This window comes from Gossypium hirsutum, chromosome A05 (assembly GCF_007990345.1).
Source record: "Gossypium hirsutum isolate 1008001.06 chromosome A05, Gossypium_hirsutum_v2.1, whole genome shotgun sequence".
In the NCBI taxonomy this organism is placed as follows: Eukaryota; Viridiplantae; Streptophyta; class Magnoliopsida; order Malvales; family Malvaceae; genus Gossypium; species Gossypium hirsutum.
This window is the reverse complement of record NC_053428.1, coordinates 6,322,638-6,342,302: the sequence shown is the minus strand read 5'-3', so window position 1 is coordinate 6,342,302 and position 19,665 is coordinate 6,322,638. Positions and strand designations below refer to the sequence as shown.

The 19,665-nt window shown below is 34.2% G+C and overlaps 3 protein-coding genes across 5 annotated transcripts; 2 read left to right on the top strand and 1 right to left on the bottom strand.

Annotated features, from left to right (window-relative positions):
- Nucleotides 1-830: 830 nt before the first annotated feature.
- On the top strand, nt 831-4,622 carry LOC107937945 (proteasome subunit beta type-6). The gene is made up of 8 exons (XM_016870963.2): nt 831-1,109; nt 1,191-1,267; nt 1,408-1,463; nt 1,765-1,837; nt 2,923-3,034; nt 3,907-3,980; nt 4,152-4,226; nt 4,333-4,622. The coding sequence occupies exons 1-8, from the start codon at nt 1,001-1,003 to the stop codon at nt 4,462-4,464; spliced, it is 708 nt and encodes a 235-aa protein (XP_016726452.1). The 5' UTR covers nt 831-1,000; the 3' UTR covers nt 4,465-4,622.
- Nucleotides 4,623-5,406: 784 nt separating this feature from the next.
- Nucleotides 5,407-7,104, top strand: LOC107937912 (AIG2-like protein D). 2 transcript variants are annotated; one of them, XM_016870910.2, is made up of 5 exons: nt 5,608-5,881; nt 5,972-6,137; nt 6,254-6,273; nt 6,395-6,478; nt 6,769-7,104. In XM_016870910.2, exons 1-5 carry the CDS (start codon nt 5,760-5,762, stop codon nt 6,800-6,802), a joined length of 426 nt encoding a protein of 141 aa, XP_016726399.1. In that variant the 5' UTR covers nt 5,608-5,759; the 3' UTR covers nt 6,803-7,104. The 2 variants fall into 2 exon arrangements, with proteins under 2 accessions (XP_016726398.1, XP_016726399.1); XM_016870909.2 differs by lacking the exon at nt 6,254-6,273 and having other exon boundaries at nt 5,407-5,881.
- A 1,267-nt stretch (nt 7,105-8,371) lies between these two features.
- LOC107937905 (uncharacterized) lies at nt 8,372-18,930 on the bottom strand. 2 transcript variants are annotated; one of them, XM_016870900.2, is made up of 20 exons: nt 18,233-18,362; nt 17,972-18,036; nt 17,453-17,545; nt 17,145-17,372; nt 16,018-16,104; nt 15,827-15,916; nt 15,613-15,739; nt 14,706-14,806; nt 13,765-13,933; nt 13,393-13,514; nt 12,810-12,938; nt 12,639-12,737; nt 12,505-12,562; nt 12,345-12,417; nt 12,136-12,265; nt 11,082-11,239; nt 10,804-10,876; nt 10,522-10,716; nt 9,488-9,581; nt 8,372-9,399 (listed from the first exon to the last, which is right to left on the bottom strand). In XM_016870900.2, the coding sequence occupies exons 3-20, from the start codon at nt 17,525-17,527 to the stop codon at nt 8,570-8,572; spliced, it is 2,838 nt and encodes a 945-aa protein (XP_016726389.2). In that variant the 5' UTR covers nt 17,528-17,545; nt 17,972-18,036; nt 18,233-18,362; the 3' UTR covers nt 8,372-8,569. The 2 variants fall into 2 exon arrangements, with proteins under 2 accessions (XP_016726389.2, XP_016726388.2); XM_016870899.2 differs by lacking the exon at nt 17,972-18,036 and having other exon boundaries at nt 18,233-18,930.
- Between the last annotated feature and the right edge of the window lie 735 nt (nt 18,931-19,665).

Genomic DNA, 19,665 nt, shown 5'->3' with positions numbered 1-19,665 from the left:
CCTTCGACCTAACTCCACTCCCCAACTACATACTATTAATAAAAGTACATTTATCTGACTTATAAATACAGACCAAATTGGATAAAAATTAAAATTCGTATCTCAAATTGGATCAGAGACCTGTGCCAATATTGAATACCTTTAAGTTTCATATCATAAATGTGACCTATTGTATGGTGAAATTTTGCTATTAATCCTTAAATTATATTTAAGTTGTAGTTTAATCTTTTATTCCATCAATTTGTATTCTCATGCTTTTTTAAAGTTTTGAATTTCAAGTTTGAACTAATATGGTAACGATTAAATTTATACGGTTAAATTTAAATTATGTGAATAGTGACGTGAAGTTGTGTATTTATACAGTAAAAGTATCATGGAAATCCTTATATTAGGAGTCGGATTACATTTTGCTCTCTTTATTTATAAAATGAGCAAATTAATAATTGTATGTTAGATAAAAAAACTGATTATTCTGTTAATACAAGGTACGTGTGGCATGTTATATTCAACTGTTAGTTTATTCCATTTGTTACACTAATTTTTAATAGCAATGACATTTTTAATAGAAAAGACCATTTTGCTATTTAATTTAACATACTTAGACTAATTTATTTATTTTTTCAATAATAAAAAAAATACAATTTAAACCTTAGTACAATGATCTCCAATTTAATTATTTTTAATTTTTATATATTTTAAAATTTAAAATTTAAAATAAATTAAATAATAATCATTAAATTAGGTATAATTTGCTGCATAAAATGCAAAATGAGTATATCATAGAAAACTAAAACTGACAAAATCAACAACTTAGGTATAACACGTACACTAATACGAGAATTTGACCCCTGTAGTATAAAACTACAACAAAATATTCATTTCAGTACTTTCTCTTGCAGTGTTGCGGAAGGAAGGTCTGAACGCAATTTGAAGTAGAGCAGAGTTTGGATTAGAATTTAGGGTTTTACGGAAGGAACGGACAAAGACAAACAAGAACCAGATGGATCTGGAAATGAACTTGAACGCCTCCCACTCCATGGGCACAACCATCATCGGTGTCACCTACAACGGCGGTGTCGTCCTCGGCGCCGATTCTCGTACCAGTACTGGTATTTTATTTCTCTATATCTTTTACTTTATTCTTAGATGTTTGAATTTCTAAATAATGTACTTCTGATTTTACTGATTAGGGATGTATGTTGCTAACCGGGCATCTGACAAAATTACACAGCTCACTGATAACGTCTACGTTTGCCGCTCTGGATCCGTAATTCTTTCTTTCGCTTCAACTCATTTGACCTTACTCTTTTATTCAGGATTTCTGGTCTCCGCAAAATATATATGTATATATATGTATATATTTTGTATATTTTAGATACGATGATTAAAAAGATTGTCCTGTTGCAGGCTGCTGATTCTCAGATCGTTTCCGATTATATCCGCTATTTCCTTCACCAACATACGTCAGTTCTTTCTTATACATTCTCTTATTATTGGCTTTTGCCTTTTCTTTTCTTTTTAATTTTGATTAGTTTTGCCGTTTTGCCTTCCAGTTGCTTGCAGTCTGTATGTTCCTACATGCTAATTAGCTTTGCATTCTTTATCTAGAAATTGCTTTCTTCTATTTTTGTTATATTTAAGTCATCACTGATTCTTGGATTATTATTATTTTCGGATTTCTTATTAGTACTATTCATGAGATTGCTTTTTTCGAACTTCTACCATGACTGTTTGTTTAACAGCTTTTTTCCCATGCATGAACAGGATTCAGCTTGGCCAATCTGCAACTTCCAAAGTCGCTGCAAATCTTATCAGGCTACTATCCTACAATAACAAGGTTTGAGCTTATTGCGTATAAAAATTACTCTTGACTCTTTTTTTATTCTTCTACCTTTTCCAATCCTACTATTACTCTTTTTTTCAATGTTTGCATGGTAGATTTAGTGACTATTCATTCCTCCCCTGCCTATCATACAGATTTTATGTACGGTCAAGGCACAAGCATTCTAGGAATTAGGAGTCCTTTATCGCTTAGATGTTCATGACACAGAAAAAGCTTTCACCTGAGCAATGTAAAGAGCACATGTGTAAATAAAAATATGAAATATGTGTATGAAAAACAGGTAACAGCTTCACAGCCCAAACAGAAGAAGAAAGTAGAAAAGGATAGAAAAAGAGAAAAGAAAAGAAAATCCAGGCATTGGAAGAAGAAGAGAGTAAAAAGCTTAATAACAATTGTTTTTTGTTTTTCTCAAGTACAACTGCTGAGATTGAATTTTTTCTATAAAATACTGTAGAAGACAGAAACTGGTTTCAGTTCTCTTAAAATATAATACATTTGAGCTTTCAGCTTCCTTTGTTGAAATTTTTAACACAAATAAAATTTCGGTTCTATGGCTCCACTTTTTGAGGAAAAATCTTTGGATAGGCTATATAGTACATTTTATTTATTTATGAATCTTAGATGTGTTTTTTTTCAAAAACAACAAAGCAGAAATCCAAAAGTATTTTTACTCAGGCACGTCTTCTTTCACTTGGGCACGAAAGCTTCCTTGAGCTCAAAATGCCTTAGCCTCATCAATTGGGCCTCGCCTAGAGGGTCTTGAGGCATTAACTCTATCCGGTGATGCACCTTTACATGTGCCTTGAAAACACTGATTGATGCTTGAATTTTCAACCCTTCAGTTATTGTGGAAATCATAATTATTTTCTTTCTTCATGGGATGTCTTTTCTGGTTGCAACCATTTATTTTGGAAAGTAGATAAACTTCAACCAATGCATAGACTCATTGAAATTAGGCTTTAGTTTTGCTGCAATTATTGACAGAATTTTATATTTTTAGGAGCAAATGAGGATTTTTTAATCTTTTTCCTATAATTGATGTCTATTTGATTGACACAGTTTTGTTATATTTTGAGTAGAACATGCTTGAGACTGGCCTTATTGTTGGCGGGTGGGATAAGTATGAAGGTGGTAAAATATATGCAATTCCTCTTGGTGGAACTCTGATTGAGCAGCCTTTTGCTATTGGAGGTATGATATTCTCTTCATCTTTTAGCTTTAAGCCTCCTTTCCTTCCAATTTCAGGAGCTAAGTTTGATGCCTGTTTTCTAGGGGTGTTCAAATGGTTAACCGAACCGAACTAGTATTAACTGAATTAACCGAACTTTTTAATCCTTTAACCGTTACCCGAACCAAAATTTAAAAAAAAAAATTAACCGAACCAAAATATTTTGGTTAATTCGGTTGGTTAACTGAAATTTATATGTTTTTATTTTTTGTTAAAACAAGTATTATACATATAAAAAAATAAATTTATAATATTCATTTGACCGGATTAACCGAATTAACCAAATTAACCGAACTAGTAATAGCCTAATGCATATAATATATAATATTATTTATTAAGTTCGGTTAATTTGGTTAATTACCTGATTTCAAACTGAATTAACTGTTAACCAAAATTCCAAAAAACTCTTAACTTACCTCTGACTGAACTAGATCGGTTAACCGACCAATTAACCGAATTAGATAAGTTCAGTCAGTGAATTCGGTTTTAACCAAAGTTTGAAGACCCCTACTGTTTATATCATCTGGTTTTATGTTGCTTTGCATTATTTTATATACATGCGATTATGCATGGTTCAACATCTGTATTGTCTTGTTTGGACTGATTATCTGCATATTGCTCATTGATTGCCCTCATTTTTTTCCGTCTAATTATCAGTTTCTCAAAGTTGTACATCACCTAGTTTTTACTGTCAAAGTTGTACATCACCTAGTTTTTACTGTTGACAACCTAAAATATTGGGAATTTGCTTAAGGAAATTATGGGGGCCGCTGGCAGTGGTGCAGTACTTTTGTGGAAAAAAAATTGTTATGATTTGAATGTGTGGATTGCACAGGATCTGGCTCCAGTTACCTATATGGATTTTTTGATCAAGCATGGAAGGAAGGAATGACAAAGGATGAAGCTGAGGTACGCTTTGTTTTAGTCAAGTTTGATAAATATTTTCTTGTAATTCTTCAGCTTTATGGATAGAATTACTTTGTAAAGGTACTTTTAAATTTTATTTTATTTTGTAAACGTACTTATTGATTGGTTGACCATTAACTTCACTATGAATTGTTGTATGGAAATTCATTGTAGCAATTCGTGGTTAAGGCGGTTTCCCTTGCCATTGCTCGTGATGGTGCTAGCGGTGGTGTCGTTCGCACTGTGATTGTAAGATTGTTACACTTTTAAATGAATGGGTTTTGCATGTAAAGTGTGAATACTTTGTATAAGATCTGATCTTTGTTTTTTTTTTTTTTGTCGTGTTGTGTTGCAGATCAACTCTGAAGGAGTCACGAGGAACTTCTATCCCAGTGACAAACTGCAGCTATGGCATGAGGAATTGGAGCCTCAGAATTCGTTGCTGGATTTACTGAATTCTTCTAGTCCTGAACCCATGAATATTTAATCAAATCAAAGGCCAAGGGGACTAACCTTTTAGATACCTTTCTGCTGCTGCACTGCAAACTTTTTTTCATTTTAGTTATATAGTTGAACGAACAACTTGCCTGTAGCTTTAGGTGGAATTCAGTTTCGTTTAAATGGCACTAAAACCATATTTGTTCATGAATCTTTTCTTGGATGTTACGGATTCATCTGCTATCCTCACACGTGGCTATGGTTGTGATGTTTATACCTCACTCTAATATGTTAAAAATAGACGTAGGTATCCGTACAAGCTGAAGGGCATTGGTATATATTTACGTGTTAAATTTTCTTCCCTTTTTTTCCTTAACGCGAGTTCTTTCTTTTATTCGTAATTTCGAGCAGAACGGTCATGCCTCAGCCTTTTTTTAGTCATTTCTGTACTAAACTGAGAGATATAATACCTTGGAAATGTTACAAAAGATAGTTGAATTGATTATTTTTATGTGGAAATTTTTGGGTAGATCCAAGAAATCGCTTGAAATTGATCTAACAAATCCCAGATGATTCGTCTTATAATATTTTGTTTGAATACAAGTACCATTAATATTATATTTTTATATATAGATAAAATCTATAAGAAATTCATATTTAAATATATTTTGTTTGAATTAATTAATAATTACTCTCTTTTTTTACTTTAATTTATATACAACAATAATTGTTATCTAAATTTATGGTCCATATAAAAAATATATATATTGATGGTTGACCAGGTTTCAGATTTCTCATGCATCATGTAAATTTTCGTATTGAAACGTTTCAACACATTTTGTGTTCTCCTTTGTATCCACTGATAGAAGGTTAAGCACGTGGGTATGTAACACAATGGATGTCCTCATCGACTAGACAAAAGTCAAAAGAAGGATATCATCGACTTAAAAGAAAAAAAATTGATATGCTCAATACCAATACCTAGGTTGTTGTGAAGCTGGATTTCTTTTTTTGTTGTAAAAAACAAAAATTGAGTTTAATATTTTTATCTAACAGTAAAATATCAAAAAAGGTGTTTGAAATTGAACAAATAATGGGATGAGTGCATAATTGTAATTGGATTTGGGCTAATCCTTTGTGTTTATGTTGAAGGTGAAAAATATTGTTGGGCTGTTGGGAATGGGTTTGGGTTTCAGAGTTATAGAAGATTGGTGCTGGCAGGCAATTTGCCAATTGGCAAATCCTCAGGTTGAGGTTGAGGGAGGATTGTGGTACTAAATAAACAAAGAAAGAAAGATAATATAATCTATAGGAATCCGGATCAATCGGAAGAGAAAGGTGAGAATGGGGGAAGCAGTAGTGGCAGCGCACAACGTATTCGTATATGGAAGCCTATTAGCAGATGATGTGGTCCGTGTCCTGTTGAATCGAGTCCCCACTTCCTCCGCTGCTCTTCTCAACGGCTTGTATGTATCTGCTTCATCCATCGTCAATTCAATTGATCTACCGCTCCTACCTTTTCTTTTGAATTTTAATTTCAATCACATTTTGTGCAGCCATAGATTTAGCATTAAAGGACGGGTTTATCCGGCAATTCTGCCAGTCCGAAACCGTCATGTTAGTGGCAGGGTGTTAATGGGAATAACGGATCCCGAATTGCATATTTTGGATGAATTTGAGGACGTTGAGTACCAAAGGACTCGCGTTGAGGTCTCGTTGCTGGTAATCCTTTTTCATTTAGTTTTCGTATAATACTATAGCCTAGCCTGACCCAATTCATCTCCTCTTCTAATTTCTGTGTTGTTCACCTTCCTTTTGGCTTGTCTTGTATTGGGAAGTTGATTCTTCGTTCTTCAAGGTGATCAAATCTATATATGTTTTAACCCACAAAGTAAAAATTTCATAATTATGCATCGCCAACCCAAACACACCATTCTTCAACCAAATTAGTAATAATAGTCTGTTATTCCATAATGCAGGAAAGTTCTGACAAATTACAAGCCCACGCTTATGTGTGGAGCAACGCTAGTGATCCTAACTTGTACGGCGATTGGGATTTTGAGGTATTTTTCATTTTTCTTCTTTGCTACTAATTATTTGAGTGGAAAGTGATTTTGAGGTTTTAAATGATTCAATTTCTTTCACTTCTGGCTAACAAACCAAACAAAAGGGTCCACAATTCTTACTTCCTAATTCCTTCCATTCTGCTGTGTTAATGAACTGGAATTCAGTGATGTTTTTAGAAAAAAAATGGAATAAAAGTGACACTCTGATGTAGCAATCACTTAAAAACAGAAAATTCAGTGAAGTTTTATGCTGTGTTTGTGATTGTATATTCGCATGTGTTGAAAAGGAATGGAAACAAGTGCACAAGGAAAGCTTCATAAAGATGACGATGGGATTTATGGAAGAACAAGAGCTGCCTGAATCAAAGCCAAGAGTGGCCACTTACGAATCCTTCTATCAGCAAGATGCTGCTGAAAAGTGAGGAATCAATCATGCTTCCTTCTTTTCTTTTCTTTTTATTATCAAAATCTATGTAAATAATTAGAATGCTCGATCGTCGTTTGGTTATTAGTAGTATGTTTTGGTATTTGCCTTGCCTGAATGAATTGCAGACAAACTTTACTGTAATAATATCACGATTCATGAATGATGATTAATAAATAAACTCATAATCTTGGGTTCATTTCTTTGAATTCTCACGCTACACTACACTAAATCGCATTTCATTTGGTTGTAAAAGTAGCAGAAACGAAAGATGACCTCAATGGTCACAGAGCACCTAATTGGAGCCTTTCTTACGAAGGCCTCGCTCGCTCTCCAACGGAAGAAACCAGGTTGCCGTAACTGTATCTGAGGTGGGAGATTGCAACTGCATATGCAATGCTCCCCCATCTCTCCTCGAAGAGGTTAGGCTACCGTAGGATTAGCTCCTTCAACTTATGATCTTCATCAAATTCATTTAGATTCGACTTAATAATAATAATTCATATTCAAATATAACAAACATAGTATAAATGAAAAAATCGATTAGATTTACAAACTTGTTAAACCAAATACTATAAACCCTAAACTTGACTAGAAAATTATAGTACTTGATAATCATCCTACCAAATTCAAGAATGTTCTTTTTACCGCTGCACAAAGAAAATATTTTGTTGTGAATGAACAAAGATATTGAGGAATTGTCCATTAGTAAAATCATAATTATTGATATGAGTTTTTTTCACATAAAAAAGGGAATCTTTTGTTACAATAGAAGCAAAATTGATGTTGATTATTCAATAATAGAAGTTGATTTGCTTTATAAAAAAATATAAATGAATTTCTATGAAATGATTTCATGAGATTCAGCCAATTGTCTTGATCGTGGGATATCGTTGAGAAATAGGAATCTATGTTTTCAAAAGATTTCTTGCGATTATTTCTAGTACTTATTGATCAAAAATGGTGATATTGTTCCTCCATTGATCAAGAATTTTGATTTTTGAGAAATATTATGATCATCCAATAAGAACGGTTTCAATTTTTTCAAATGAATGATTTGAAGACCTATTGATTCTAACAACTGATTGCAAAGTTATTATTTGAACCTTTCAATTCGTAGATGTAGATCTCAGATCTTTGAATGGGGATATTCTCGAAACTCAAAAAGAAAAAAAGAAGTAAGTTGGACAAAAAAAAAAAACGAAGTGACTTAGACAATTTTTTTTGTCGATAACCTTAGACCAATAAATCAAATATTGATTAATATGTAATCAATTGAGCACTACTTGAGAACGGCTCTTCCGCTCAGAAATAAAATGTTATAATAGTTGATAATCATCGTACCAAATTCAAAATTTTCACAAATCCAACTCCACCAACTTTACTGTTTTACCTTCAGCTTATGGTTTGGAAGGTAGATGTAATCAAATCATATATGTCACAATTAATTAACTGAGAGATTGAGATTCTAGAAAGCAGACAACTAAATAATATATAATGTGAAAAATTTTCATGTAAGAAATAATACAAAGTATTGCATACTACGTCCATCCACTTCCTCCTTTATTTATAAAAATAAAATAAAAAAATCCAATCCGTATACAAGTAAACGCGTGTGGATGGAATACCAGTAAGAAAACGCAATGCTGGTGGCGGAACTAAAATTAGTTAATCAGTGGTCTGTTGATATCACCAGAGCCTGATAACCCCTCCGGCAATGGCAGATTCAGCTCTGAACATATTAGCTCTACAATCTTTGCAGTCACACCCCCAAATGACAATTTGTTCAGTGTCACTGCCATGGCAAAACGGTTCTTTACATCACAAAAACCTGTGGATCCCCCCATTCCCGAGTGCCCGAACCCACTATACGACCCGTCCCCATCTTTGGATTTTAACCTCCTAAATCCCAGTCCAAATACCCCATCTCTTAAACACATATTCTCATATTCACCCACTCCCATAAATGCCTCATGAACCCTAGGGTTTGAAAATATTTTGCCCTTCTTGTTTTCAAGACCTCCCCCCTTACTTGTATCCCTGCTACTTTTGCTACACTTCTCTTCATCGTCGTCATCGTCCTCCTCGATCCTGATGTAAATGTTTTGCCTACCATCACTTCTTTCATTCTTCACACCACCATCCACCTTACCCTTTTGCTTTTCATCGGTCTTTTTCGAAGGAAATTTGGGGATATGCGGATGGCTGCCAAGCGGTGGATTTGAAGCAGAGGAATGTGGTGGCGGTACCACACCGCAATCAGCTAAGGCTGCATAGTAGCGTGCAAGTGCACGAGCTGAGCAGTGTCCATTAGCAGCAGGTACAATAGCACGACGGACGTTAAGCATATTAAAGAAAGCAGGCAAGTATTCTGCAAGTTCACTAATGTTGTTTAGCTGGAAAGTCGAGGGCATCTCAGCTCGATTCCGCATTTCTGAGAGCTTCTTCAGATCATCTGTATCTAGTGTCAGATTAGCAAGTCGAGCTTCCACACCTGGAGAGAAGGTGTCAAATATTAGTAATGTGTATGAAGTGATTTCTACATAATGAATCAAGAACATAAAGACAGGAGTTTGAATTACCAGGAGGGATTCCAACATATAGCTCGCCTTCAATTTTGAGAGGACGAATTAAAGCCTCCTCAAGAATTTCCTGGAATTTCTTCCCAGAAGCATGCTGTATCACCCAAGCAAATAAATTAAAACAGATTATATGCGTTAACTTGCTAGACAAAGTTCCTACAATTTCGAGTCAGTCAAAATGTTAGAACGAAGAATCTGAGGATGATAACAACAACTAACCATGTAGGAAGCATGGCATGTGTTATCACTCAAATATTACAATAGAAGCCAACATTTTATTTCCTTATTATTGGTAAAGCCACTATCAGTACAATTGGAAAAGACATTATTTAACCACTAAGAGAGAAAAAGAGATAAAAAGAAACAAACATCCTAACGCAAGAGAGTTCAGAGAAAACATATCAACTTTCCAAAAGAATTTAACATCACTAAGCTAAGTAAAAAAAGATTATTAACATGTTTGGCCTTCCCTCCAAGAGAAGGATATCTGGATAGCTTCATTTGAATTCAAACAATACTATTGAAAGCTTATGTGTCAATAGTGAACCCTCACGACTACCAACTCCAATAGTCCTCCAACCTCTTTATTACTCAGAATCAAGCATGAATATCGAACATGGATAAGTTCACTTTTTTCTTCAATATTTCACCAATTTTGGGGTACTCGGAGAGATCTTTAAGAAAAATGAAGAGTCAGAGCAACATAGTTCTTCTCATCCCCAACAATATTGAAACATTTAAACCTTTTCATCATTCCCAGGAGCAACATAGCTCCACTCATCCCAAACAATATTGGAACATTTAAACCTTTTCATCATTCGAAACAGATACCATAATGGAATTAAAACAAACACAGATATCAGGAATGTAGCATGATATAAAATCTTAAGGCTCAATAAGTATATGGGAAAGGGAAGGAAAATACTGCTTCTGTCTCAAACTTTAACATTAGCACCCTGTTTTTCTTTTCCATTTGCATCTTAAAAACACTGAGGTATAGTGATATAATCCAATGAGTGAGCATGAGAAAATACCTCAATTATTCCGCCACATAGCCAGCCAAAAGATAGATAATGATACAACTGCTGCTTCCCAGGTTCAGTCTCAGGTTGTGATGCTTCAATCAGTTTCAAACATGCATCCCACTCGGTCATTAGGAAAGCATTTTCTCCTCTAAGGTCAGCCAATGCATTGTGCAAACCAGATGTATGGTTAAGTATATGATGAACCTGAAAGGGAAACACTCAAAGAATTATTATGAATTCTAAACGGTGGTTATCCAAACTTAATAGGTTTTTTATGCACATGATTGTAACCTTTATGTGCTCCTTTCCATTTCCCCTAAATTCTGGCCAAATATTTGCAACATTTTCATCAAGTTTGAGTTTTCTGCAAGACAAGTTACCATTTGTTAGAGACCAAAAAATTTGCATAACTTTTGACTTTTTCTAAGTTTCTTCTATGAAAAAAGTTGCATGTTATTTGCAAAATTTGAACCACTTATTCCTTCATATACGACATATTTTGAAGACATGCTAATTTCTGGATTTTGCAGGATAATGCATCCAAAGACATTTTTAACATTAAACTTTACCCATTGTCTACCAGCCAGTGTAACATTCCTGCAGTTATACCCTTTGTCGCAGAAAAGACAGAAAAAAGTGTATCAGGCTGAACTGGGCGAGGATCGTATCTTCCAAGTACTCCAGCAGCAGTGTCAATAATAACCTCCCCATCTTTGTATGCACATACCTTAAGATAAAAATTGAAAATATTATCAGAATCAGCTGTTTTTAAACTACAGCCTATGCTTTATGATTGTAAATTAGCAGTTAAAATACCAAAAGCGCTCTTAATTCTATAATGGAACAACAATAAGTATGATGTCCGCTATTGCAAAGCATATTACACATATTTTCCCTTATTTCTTGCTTTTATTACATCTAAAATGTTCATCCAAGAAGGAATTCTAATAGATTCTAAGGTTGCATTTGGTAGATAGGTAGGAATGAAGATTTCAAATTTAATATAAATTGTGTGATAAAGCACATGTAAATATGATTATTTCAAATTCATGGATTTATTAAATTCCTATTTAGTGGTGATTTGGCAAGATCTATAGGAAATTGTGATTTAAAATTCATCTTATTGTATCCTTTCAAAAATATAAACAGATTCAAGTGTACGTATTTCATTATTACATTTACAGTGTATTCCAAACCATATACAAATCCACTCTCACATTCATCTTTGCAAACAAAGAATAAATGCATTAAAAAACAACTCAATCCCAAATGCTTTTCCAGGAAAACATGGACGGCAGTAGGGTTAAATCTATACATTAGATATATCAACATATTTTGAGACCATACAAAGCATGCTAATGTGCTCTCAAAGATACTTATAAAGGTTTACGTAATCCTACTGCACTGCATGAAATAGAAATACTATGGGGTTTCAAATGCTTGTTTAAAACAGTCTCAACTATTCAAGCAATTTCAAGGCACAAATAACTGGGTTGAAGAAATCACTAGATAAGGAAGAAGAGTGGAAAAGAAGAGGGAGAGCCTTTGGATGCATAAGCGGAATAAAGGAATATAATACTAAAGGCCAGTCATCAAGCTTGATTAAAAAAAAGAGGTGCAGACCTGAATCCCTAGTATTTTATCATTATTTCCCAACTCAACTAAGAGCTGCCTCAGCTTGGTCTCCACATCAGAATGTACTGGTGTGTTGTAGATCCACTGTGCATTTGCTGCTGGTGTTTTATTAATGTTTCTGACAATGTAATTACACACAATCAAAGATGAGAATTTGTTTCATAAACTTGACCTTGTAAATTTTAAGATGGACTCACCCTAGAACAGCTTCAGCAAATGGTTTCATGATATCCATATATACAATGCGGACATTCATAGTGGATGAGAGCCCTGAATTTAAGAAACATAAACAATGAATTAGTGAAGGGTGCAATCATTTAACACAACAAGGTGAAGATAGGAATTTCTATTACAGACCTCTCAGAAGATTTAAAACCCGTCCAAAGATTACAATATCACCCGGAAATGCATCAACCTAGAAATAAATCATACTTCGTTAATGACGTATTAAAATAGTCCATAAAAATACCTAAAAAATAAACCATACTTACTGGGTTGAAGCGTTTAACTTCTTTTTGGTTGAGTTGCAACTTTTCCTGTATGGCCTTCATGTTTTTTTCTCTTTGTTCGGCCAAAGATTTCAAGTTTTGCTTCATATAAAAAGAAATATCATCAGATGGACTCATTGACAGAAAATTGAGAGGCAAGTAGTGGATCCTTACCTGAGCTTCAGTTGCTGGTGTAGAACTACGGAAGAATACACTTGTTATCTCCATAACCTGCTCAGGCATATCTAGGCGCAGCCTGAGGCCCATTTCTGAGAAGGCAGACAAAAGAGCCACATGGTCACCCTGCAAATGTATTATTTCATAATCAATTGCAGTCATTTCAAATACTCTGGGAAAAAAAATGTTTGTATGATTGAAACTAGAATAATAGAGGAATATCAAAACTGAAATGAGAACCATATCTCACCTAAATATTCACCTCGCAAAGATGGAGAATTTGGAGAACTAAATTATATTTTAAGGTATAGTGTCATCAAGACCATAAATAAATGGTTTAGATATGAAATAAGAAGAGAACATTATCCTCACATTTAAAGTCCAAAGAAAAGAAACAAGGATAAGATGCAGTTTAAACGAATAGTGGTATAACATGAATTAGATGAATGTTTAATGGTAAAGCAATGGAACATAAAATATTTGTAAAATTACTGCTCAGGGAAAAAAATTGAGTCATCTGTTATCTCCCTAATGATTTGGGAAAATTACAAAAATATACACATAACAGACAGACACAAACCTCGGCAGAAGCCAAAAACATCTTTGCTAGTGCATGCTTCAGAGAGCTTGATAGTTTTTTTGTAAGACCAAAATCGAGTAAAATTGGACGGTGAGGAGCTTCTTTGCTTACAAGGAAATTTCCTGCAAATAAGTTAACAAGAAATATTTTAAAAGGGAAAAAATTCGCGAGGAAGTAGTATCATGAGGAACAGAATAAACCTGGTGAATAATTTTAACAGAGAAACTGAACCGAGGAAGATACATGGATGAAAAGATATATAGATACATAGACATATGATAGATAAATATATTACAAATAACAGATCATAGAACCAGGATGAGACTAGCTATTAAAATCCATCAACATAGTTGGCAAGACAGAAAGCCATACCAGGATGGGGATCACCATTAAAAAATCCATCAACATATATTTGGTGGGCATATGCACGAGTTATTTCTTCAACTATCTTTTGTTTGTCAATACCAAAAGCTTCCAAAGATGCAGTGTCATTCAGACGAATTCCATCCATGTACTCTAAGATGAGGACACTTTTGGTTGACTGTCATTAAAGCCAAAAGGAAACAGAGTGAGCTTTATGAACTTAAAAGAAAACGTAAACCCACAAATGAAGGAATAATCTTTGTATGCTAATCAGATCAGAGGTACAATCAAAAGGAGGAAACTCTTCCTCACATGGAGATTTCACCAAGCAAAAGCAAGAATTTTTATGCACGCAATTTACTTCATTACCACATTCCAGAAAGAGCAAAATATAATGGTAAAACCTAGATCAGCTAGACGTCTCTATAAGGAGATAAGTGCATTGTCAAAGATAAGCAAGGGTGCTGATAACATTTTTTTGGTCTTAAAAGAAATCATAAAAACACTAATCTGAAAGCCTCGAGATTTTTTTTTTATAAAAACACTGATCTTTATCTGACATCAGATCATTTTTGTTTTATGTGAAGTTAATCCAGCACTTCTATTTGTAAGCTAAGGTTTGCTTTTCCAGTTTTCAAATTATCTAGGTGCTTCTTTGACTGTCAAAAAGGTAACAATTTAAGAAGTCATTAATTCAAATGAATTTTCAATATGTATTGCTCTTCCATGTTAGTACCAATGGTCACAAAAACCAAAATTGTTTCCACTTCTAGATCTTTCATATTCCAGCCCTATCTCTCTTTAATTTACATGATGAAGCATGATATCAGACAAATAATATTTTTGGATGCTCAGATGCTCAAAATCCTAACAGTTTATATGCTCGGATCTCAAGCACTCTGGAATATAGAAGAACACTAATAATATTCAAAGGTTAGCTCGGAATATACCTGAATAACTTCTGGAATCAAAACATTCACGCGGTTGGAAGAGTAGCTCTCACCAGGTGACTTTTTGCAGCCAAGATTTGCAGCCACAGTTCTAGTATTCTCTACAAGACAAATGCAAAATCTGTCAATATATTTGTCTGACAATATATTTGCATGGCTTGACAGAAGACGGAATTTTGGGAAAGACAATTTAGAAGCCAGACTTGTCCATCTTTCTCCTTTTTGACCTTGGTATTTTAAGGCCCAAAATCTGGTATTCGCATAAAACTTAATGAGGTATTCCATTCCCATGATCCCAATTGTTTGGCTACCTGACCACCTCATGGTCAAAGAATACTATTAGATCTCCACAATACCAACCAGCCACCAGAAGCCATTGAGATTTCACCATGAAACCGATGTCACCACATAACAGTTACCACTATTATCATTACTGTTATGGTCATGACAAAAAAAAATTCATTTGTCACTGCTTTTCAACCATGACCAGCATTATACCACAATTTCATTACCAGTTCATGCACTAACACCACCTACTGAGCAATTCCCAAAAGCATTTGAAAGCCAAACATCACTGTTCCCTACTGTCACTGACCACAATATTAAAGCTGCCATCACCATTACTACCGGCATTACCACTGATGCATCATCAACTACTAACAAGCACCATTAATCTATCGATCACTGGAAATCAAAGTAGATGAGGAACTATACAAAATTTGAAAAAGAGCTTCCTTTCCAGTAATATCAATTTTCTACTTGAAAGCTTCGCCAGTTTCACAACTGTAACTTAACTTTTTCCTTTCAGTGAATTTACAAAACGTATAATCTAAACAGAAAAGAAAACCCATCCTTTTCCCAAATAAAAAAAATAAATGCATAATAAATCATGTTAAATGGTGCATACCAGCTTCATGATCAAAATCAAGCTCTTTAGGGGCTTCTTTGCACCATTCATCTATCATTGGATTAAAGTCATATTGTGGTTCTGCCCAAGCTATCCAGTTCACAATCGACTTTGCATTCTTTAAGTCCTGCAAGATAAAAGCATGTCCAACAACCATATAATGACAGCAACTCTTACTTTCACTCCATCATCTAAAATGCCAAAGCATGCAAACCTCCAATATGATTGCTTTGATGCCATCATGCTGAACTTTAACCACCACCTCCTGCCCATTGAGTAAAGTTGCTCGATGGACTTGCGCAATCTGCATAGAATAAAAGATGTCCTCATTTGTCAATAAGATTTTCAAGGAAATTAGTTTAATTTCCCTCAGGAGAACAAAGAAAACACTATGGTCCTCCTTACTGATGCTGTTGCCAAAGGTTTTTCCACAAATTCAGCAAAGAGATCATCCATGCTCTTGCCAAACTCTTTCTGTATAGTCCGACAAACCTGTGTAAATAAAAAAAATTATAAATAAGCATTAAACCAATAAGTGCATACGGAAGGACTGATGGGAAGACTAACAAAAACAATCATATATGAACTTTCCATTGAGCAATAGATATGTGTAGAATCAATTGAAAGTTACACATAAATAGGTTTCAACTGCATTGTTCTTCATGTTACTTCCCTCCAATTTTATCCACATCTTAGTAGGATTTCTTACGGCTCCTTTACTAAAGCCATTGGAGATCATCTAATGCACTAAGCTACCGCTTGTATTAGCTTTTTAAGGAATTCTAGGTCTAACCTTAGGATTATATCAAAATTTCTCTCACTGCCAATATAGTGGTCGGCAGGAAACCATGTCAGTCTTCATTCCTTCTTATCCTTCTCTGAACCACAAAGGGTTAATGTCTTTTATGAATTAAAAGTACTCTTGATTACATGTAAATTAAATTTCTGAAATAAAAGTCTACTAGCAGTTGCATAATTTCTTTAAATAATTTACAAACATGGCCTTTACTCAAATAAAATGGAAAATGGATGAACGCAGCAAAATCCAACTAGTTTGAGCACACTGCGATGATTCCTCAAAGCCATATATGTAAGACTTAATTTTTCCCAAGCTAATAATTTTCCAAATATAAGTTAATTTTGTATAAGCAAAAGCACTAGGTAACCAAGTTATATCCATTCATGGTGGCATATATGTACACTGCAAACAACCTGACAATAACATCTAGTCCTCACACTGCACATGGTGACTAAAATCCAATAAGCATGGCAGTTTCCATATCTTGGGTTGGCAAACCATGGTATTACTTGGTCATCAATCATCACCATAAGATACTTTGTATTTTGTAATACTTACATGCATAAACTACAACGTGGGATCATAGGCATAACAACCTAAAACCAGATCAATTGAGCAGGTAGGCAATCGAGGAGAACTTCTAAACCACTAAATCCCATTCTCTTGTTCATAGTCAGAATGATAATACAAGATAATAAATTGATCTCTGAGCATCAAAATATAGAGTTATTACCTCTTTTAAGGGACGAGGAGGAAGAGAATCTTGTAGTTGCTTGAGAAGGGATATATACGCTTCAGGAAGCACATCAGCACGTGTGGATAAGTACTGCCCAAGTTTCACCCATAAACCTTCCAACTTTATTATCAAACTGAGAACACGCTTAGCATTGCGCTCGTGAGCCTTTTCCCATAAAGCATTTCTTTTTGATTTGCTAGTCCACTTCCCTCTTTGCTGTACAGCCTTCAGAAAACGTAGAATGCAGGTGAATTTGACTGTCCAAGCATCAACTCAGAATAGAAGTGAGAACCAAGAAATTTTACCTTATAATCCAAGTAGATTATCAAAGCAGCTGTGAATACTTTCATACGTCTTCTATAAATGTTTCCCCACCCCATAATGTTCTTCACAGATTTCTGGGGACGAAAAGGAATGATCAGATTTATTACAGTACACAATTGGATGAATGAACACCAGCACGAGCACTCATGGTTGGGAAGATCAGCAAGAGTTGGAAACAGCTAAGAGTTAAGTTTATGAAATATAGAATATGAATTAAATTGATTGCCATTTTATCAACATCAATAGGTACAACAATGTAAAATTTACTATTTAGTTCCTTTTATCCTCGACTCATACACTGTTTCACCAGGATGCATCTAAACCCTCTATTGAAGCTCAAATTAACTAACAAAACCCACACCTTTTGCTCATTCAATAATACTCATATCTATATCTGTATATTCTGTGCTCTTTCTGGCAGAATGAATTATTAGAAATTTAATTACGTAAAAGAAAAAAAAGCTTATTAGAAGAGATCAATAATTAAAAACAAAATTAACCTTTAAGATGCAATACTCTTGAGTCCCAGTCAGCAAAGCAGACAACAAATAACAATTGGAACTCCCTAAATAAATTATTTATTAGTATCATTTATTGGCAAGACACATCAAAGGGTGAACAAAGGAACACGCTCGGATTGAAATTTCAATGAATTGAAGAGAAAGAAACAATTTGCAACAATTGCACAGGCGAATACAAACATGTGTGCGTGATCGCACGCGTGTATATATATATGATGATGATGATGAAAATAAGCTTACTGAAATGGAATTCAAAAACAGGAAAGTTCTGGATGGGGAAACCCAGACAGCGTACACCACAACGCTAATAGTGATACTTAAGAAGAGAAACCAAGCAAGCATCACCAACAAAATTCCCGCAAATATGAATGATACAATCGTAATTATGTCGGTGGAGGATTTGGCATCAGAATCTTCTCCTGCTTTCCCTTTCCGCAGCAGCGGGCATCTTCTTCAATCTCAATCTTTAATTAATTAATTAATTAATAATCGCTATTCGAAACCAAACCGACGAAGATTGACCACGTCATCCTCCTAATTTTCAAAGACGACCACTCGTTGCGTTCAAACTCTTGCTGTTTCTAGTTGAGGCCCAAGATTTTTGACCATTAGCGTGGAGTCTCAGGGAAGGGTACAGCCGTTGGATGAGGAATGTCGGAATCCAATCCAAGCCGTTAAGTTTGATTCAACGGCCTGCCTAGACTTTTTCTCTCTTTTCTCTTTCCCTTCCGCACTCATGAATTGCTTTGGAAATTCATAAAGCCAACAAAAAGAAAAACATTTTCTTTTTCTTACACCATATAATAGTAATAATAATAATATCTTATTTAGCGTTTGCCGTTAAGGTGGTTCAACGGCGTGCCTAGACTTTTCTTGTTTCTCTTCCCAGGCATCACCTCACTGCACATGATTCACGAATTTCTGGAAATGAACAAAATTCTTTGACCTTTCCTTTTTCTTTGGTATAAAATATGTAAGGGTTAATTCCACCCAAAAGTCCTGAAACTATCGTTCAAATCTTAAATTAGTCCTTGAACTTCAAAAAGTTCTAATTAAATCCATAAAATATCGATACTTGATAAACAGGTCTTTTCATCAACCTATCTACCATCTAGACATCAAATGCCTGTTCAGATCTAATATAAAACTATTTAAAAAATTTTGAATCCAATTAGAAAATATGTGTATACCACATAACATGTTAAAAAACAGAAAAAAAGTATTTTTAATTATTTCATAATTAAATATCCAGTTGATTCATAACTTTTTTATATTTTTCATATTCATCTATATTTGAGATTTATGGTTATCTCTCTCAGTAATATCATTTTTAATATTTGAATTTTTATTCCCTTATTTAATCGGGATATAATTGAGATATTTTAAGTATAAAATAAAGAATAAGAATTTGAATAATAATAATAAAGGTAAACTATTAAAATAATCAGTTTTATTTATCTCAGGTTACATTTTAGTCACTTATGTTTGAAATGTTAAGTTTCGGTTACTTACATTAACATGTTATAACATTTGAGTCACTAGGCCGTTAATTACCATTAACGGTGTAATGGTAAGTTGACATAGCACGTTAAATCATCGTTTTTGTTTGAAATGATGATTTAACGTGTCACGTCAGCTTACTATTACACTGTTAACGCCAACTAATGGCTCAA

Bases quoted from the DNA above. Each gene is read 5' to 3' on its own strand.
- LOC107937945 (XM_016870963.2), top strand. From the start codon at position 1,001: ATGGATCTGGAAATGAACTTGAACGCCTCCCACTCCATGGGCACAACC. The intron at 1,464-1,764 runs GTCAGTTCTTTC...ATGCATGAACAG, and splicing joins TATTTCCTTCACCAACATAC to GATTCAGCTTGGCCAATCTG. The intron at 3,035-3,906 runs GTATGATATTCT...TGGATTGCACAG, and splicing joins GCAGCCTTTTGCTATTGGAG to GATCTGGCTCCAGTTACCTA.
- LOC107937912 (XM_016870909.2), top strand. From the start codon at position 5,760: ATGGGGGAAGCAGTAGTGGCAGCGCACAACGTATTCGTATATGGAAGC. The intron at 5,882-5,971 runs GTATGTATCTGC...CATTTTGTGCAG, and splicing joins GCTGCTCTTCTCAACGGCTT to CCATAGATTTAGCATTAAAG. The intron at 6,479-6,768 runs GTATTTTTCATT...TGTGTTGAAAAG, and splicing joins ACGGCGATTGGGATTTTGAG to GAATGGAAACAAGTGCACAA.
- LOC107937905 (XM_016870899.2), bottom strand. From the start codon at position 18,334: ATGCTTGCTTGGTTTCTCTTCTTAAGTATCACTATTAGCGTTGTGGTG. The intron at 17,546-18,232 runs GTAAGCTTATTT...TTTCGTCCCCAG, and splicing joins TGTTTTTGAATTCCATTTCA to AAATCTGTGAAGAACATTAT. The intron at 16,105-17,144 runs GTAATAACTCTA...TTATTTACACAG, and splicing joins CTCCTCGTCCCTTAAAAGAG to GTTTGTCGGACTATACAGAA.